At 53.4% G+C, this 3,470-nt stretch overlaps 1 protein-coding gene across 1 annotated transcript; it reads left to right on the top strand.

Moving 5' to 3' along the window:
* Positions 1-1,122: 1,122 nt before the first annotated feature.
* EMH_0082600 (uncharacterized protein) lies at positions 1,123-3,108 on the top strand (the record flags this gene model as incomplete). The annotated part of the gene is made up of 1 exon (XM_038022814.1): positions 1,123-3,108. One exon carries the CDS (start codon positions 1,123-1,125, stop codon positions 3,106-3,108), a length of 1,986 nt encoding a protein of 661 aa, XP_037878668.1.
* Between the last annotated feature and the right edge of the window lie 362 nt (positions 3,109-3,470).

Here is a 3,470-nt window from a genome sequence, read left to right on the forward strand (position 1 = left end):
GATGCTACGGTGTACCGCTTGGGCAGCCGCATGCACGGATCCAATGAACCCGGCACTATAAACAATCCATCTACCCATTCTCGGACTCCATCCAGCTACGTGAACTGCCAAAGCAGTCTATGGACGCAGTGCATGCGTGCACAGTTCTCGTAGACATGCTCACCGTCGACGGGAGCCCATCCTGCGTGTACAGTAGCGACTTGTACGCAGGTAGCTGCTTACGTGAGGCATTTTGTATGAACTTCGAGCTTTTCACATGCATCAGTTACGCAGGGGTGCAGCTCTTGACGGTCCTCTGTTCGGTTGGAGGACGAGGTACGAGTATACCCTGAAGCCGCGGATCCTCATCCGGGACCGCCATGATTTACCCTGCTTTTAATCTCTCCAAACTTATATTTATCGAAAGGTTGAGACTCTCATGCTGGCTTTTCGAGGAACTGCATCTACTGTTTCTATCATTTGGGCAGAAGGCACAAACTACGGCTGGGACGCGGCAGTTGCAGCAGCAAAGCAGCGACGCCGAGAGGGCAGAAGAAAACTGGCCACCTGAAACTCCTGCATGAAACCCAAGCATATTATTAAAGAACTTAAATCTTACTAAGCTAAATTTAGATTTGTGTTAAGGCGTTGGCTTCTGCGCAGATGTGGGGAGCGTGCTCCCGACGGTGGCCTAGCCCCGCGCATCGGCGCCATGCATCTCTCACAGCATAGATGATATCCTCAAATGAGAAGCGGAAATGCGCCTTATTACAACATTATTGAATCCTTTTGCATACAAAGCAAATTGTGGAAACAGGAGGGGAGAAATCAACTCCGCTTTGCCTCACTCTTGTCCTCGTGAACAGGATTGTTGAGCGTTGTGAGTGGTGTCCCGAAGAGGAGAGAAAAGCAGGTTCCGGAACTGGTCCTAGTTATAGCGCTCCCACCTCTTGCGTTGACTTTTTGTTTATCTATACACTGTTTAGGCCTCCGACGAGAGTGGAGATAGGGAGCTGACTTCGACCTGCGACGTCCCCTCCAATGGTCACCTGACTACTATCCAGCAGTTGAAGCGCAGACACCACGGCTGCGCAAAATGTCATGCATATTTCTCTTCAGCTCGACAAATTGTTTTTATGCAAAATGAAACCCATCGTTATGACCGGCGATAGCCCTCCGGACGGAGAAATGCAACTAGAAGCGCTGCGACCTGGATCGATACAACCAGCAACATACCTCCACGCATGGGAAGATGCTGTACACGGAGCTACTGGAGACTCTAGCGAGCTATACTGGAGGAAAAAGCACGTTAAAGAAGGTAGAAAGTGGTCGGCATCATGGCTTCGCCGTGGAATTTTCTGGGCTTTGTTGTCTACGCTCATTCCTGCCCTAATCATCTCAGTGTTGCGAGTAGTTTGCAGAGCCTCCCCGTCTGCCTCCACCGACCGAACAGCAGGCACTTCGACTCGTAGGCTGTCGCACAGTGATGAAGGTAGCCAAGGAGACAGTGCTATATCACGGCTCGTAGAAGAGTGTGCAGCTTTGGAGGCGGACCTGGGACTGAATGTGTCTGAAGAAAGCAATCAACCTGAAGGGTTGGGCGCAGCTGAACAAGTGGCAAGGATCGCCCACACGTTGTTTCTGGAAGGCCTGGCCTTCGAGATGCAACACGCCCAACAACCCCTCCACGCAAATGCCCTCCCCTTGCCGCCTCCCCTTGCCAGTTCGGTTATACACGATCAATATCAGTCTGCGCAGTGGACAGTGGGCATACCAGACCAGCAGTATGGTGGTCAAGGCCCCCTACACATGAGTTCCGACTTGAGGGACTCACAGCCTCAGCCTGGAGGTCTACCGCCTGAAACTGTGTCGTCCTCTCCCCAGCCTCTTGGTGAAGCTTTTCAGCCTTTCTCTTCGGGCACCCAATCTTTTTCTGTGGTTCCCTCACCTGATTTTTGGACTCCTCTGGCTGCATCTGCGAGTTCCCAGCCCCTTGTTGCAGCTTTTCAGTCCGTTGAAGCTCGCCATCCTGCAGTGGCAGCGCCCCAGCCAGTTGGTTTGTTCTCTCAAACTGCACCATTGCTGCGCCAGGTTGGTGCACAGCGCAGTTCAAACGAACGACGCCGTACAAGGGTTTCACGGAAGCCTTATATGGCGCTCGATCCCGATTCCTGGGTGGATGTAATACCTGCGGTCGACGTTTCCCTTGAGGGACGGAGAGAGAGCCAGACATCTCCCCTTCAAGGGATATCTCTAGATCAGGCAGCGCCTTGCTCAAGCGCTGCATACCAGGCGTCTGCAGGAGAAGCAGAAGGTGCAAGGGCAGGCCAGAGCTCCTTAGAACCGTCAGCAGCTGGTACAGGCAAGGCCCTTGCAACAGCGCCAGGGGCACATGGTGCAAGCGAGATTTCTTCAGCAACAGGAGCGCCAGCCGCAACAGCTGTCTTCAACCCGGAGTGGATCCGAACGCACCCATATGTCAATCTGCCTGTTTTGCAGGAGGGAGTGGTGCCGCCGCTCATTCCGCTGTCGCCTTCGAATTTCCGTGTTACCAAGGGCACGTCAGTGCGCAAGGCTTTGGCTGTTTTTCGCCGCATGTTCTTGTCGCAGACGCTGAGCCAGGCGGATGCGGTCGTGCTTGCAGAGGATGTCTACAGGCTTGCGATTGCGTCGGCCGTTCGTGCGCGGGCAGCCAAGCGGATGCGCCGCGCTTTGCATGGCGCCGCAAATATAGGGCAACAGTTTCTGGCTTTAGACGCGATTGTGTCTGCAATGCACGTCCTAGGGCAGTCGCCTTCTTCTTGCACTTGGTGGGAGGCATTTGTCCAATGCTTCGATACGAGCTATCGGTACCCCGAACCAGCACGCCGCGCCAAACGTGACAGTACCACGTTAAATATAAACCTCGCCAATCGTATGTTGGCTGCCATGTCCATCTACAAAACAGGAAACCGACCGGAGCTTGAGGAGATTATACATCTGAAGCGGATCCTTTTCTTCTCACCCTATGCACCCTTAATCTTCAAGGATATTTGGTGGGGCACGTGGAGATCTGATCATCTACGGTTTGAAAAGGAACATCCGTCGTTTTCTGAATGGCTCAGGAAGCGAAGGCATCCGCCGAAATGATCGCTTCCCCTCCGCAGTTGAGCACGAGCACCAACAGCAGCGATGCTGTGGTGGCCTGTACATGTGCCTGAAGTGTTACTCTTGCACGCAGATCTCCCAGGGCCGCTTAACTAGAGGGCCCGCGAGACGATGAATGGAGCTATGCCGGGGCAACAAACGTTTGAAGTGAATATATGAGGGATCTTCTGGCAAAGTAGCCAGAGCTGTGGCTTCGCATTTTACTGACCCACAGTTCCATTCCGTAGAATCGCGCTGCATGCTGCACTTTGAAGCATGCAGCGGCTCATTAACAGCATTTTGTCAAGGACGCTCGTGGAGCGTCCCGCCGATTTTCGGTATTGGTGGATGCTGTCTGCACAAGC

Source organism: Eimeria mitis, genomic scaffold, assembly GCF_000499745.2.
Source record: "Eimeria mitis Houghton genomic scaffold, Emh_scaff5533, whole genome shotgun sequence".
Lineage (NCBI taxonomy): Eukaryota > Apicomplexa > Conoidasida > Eucoccidiorida > Eimeriidae > Eimeria > Eimeria mitis.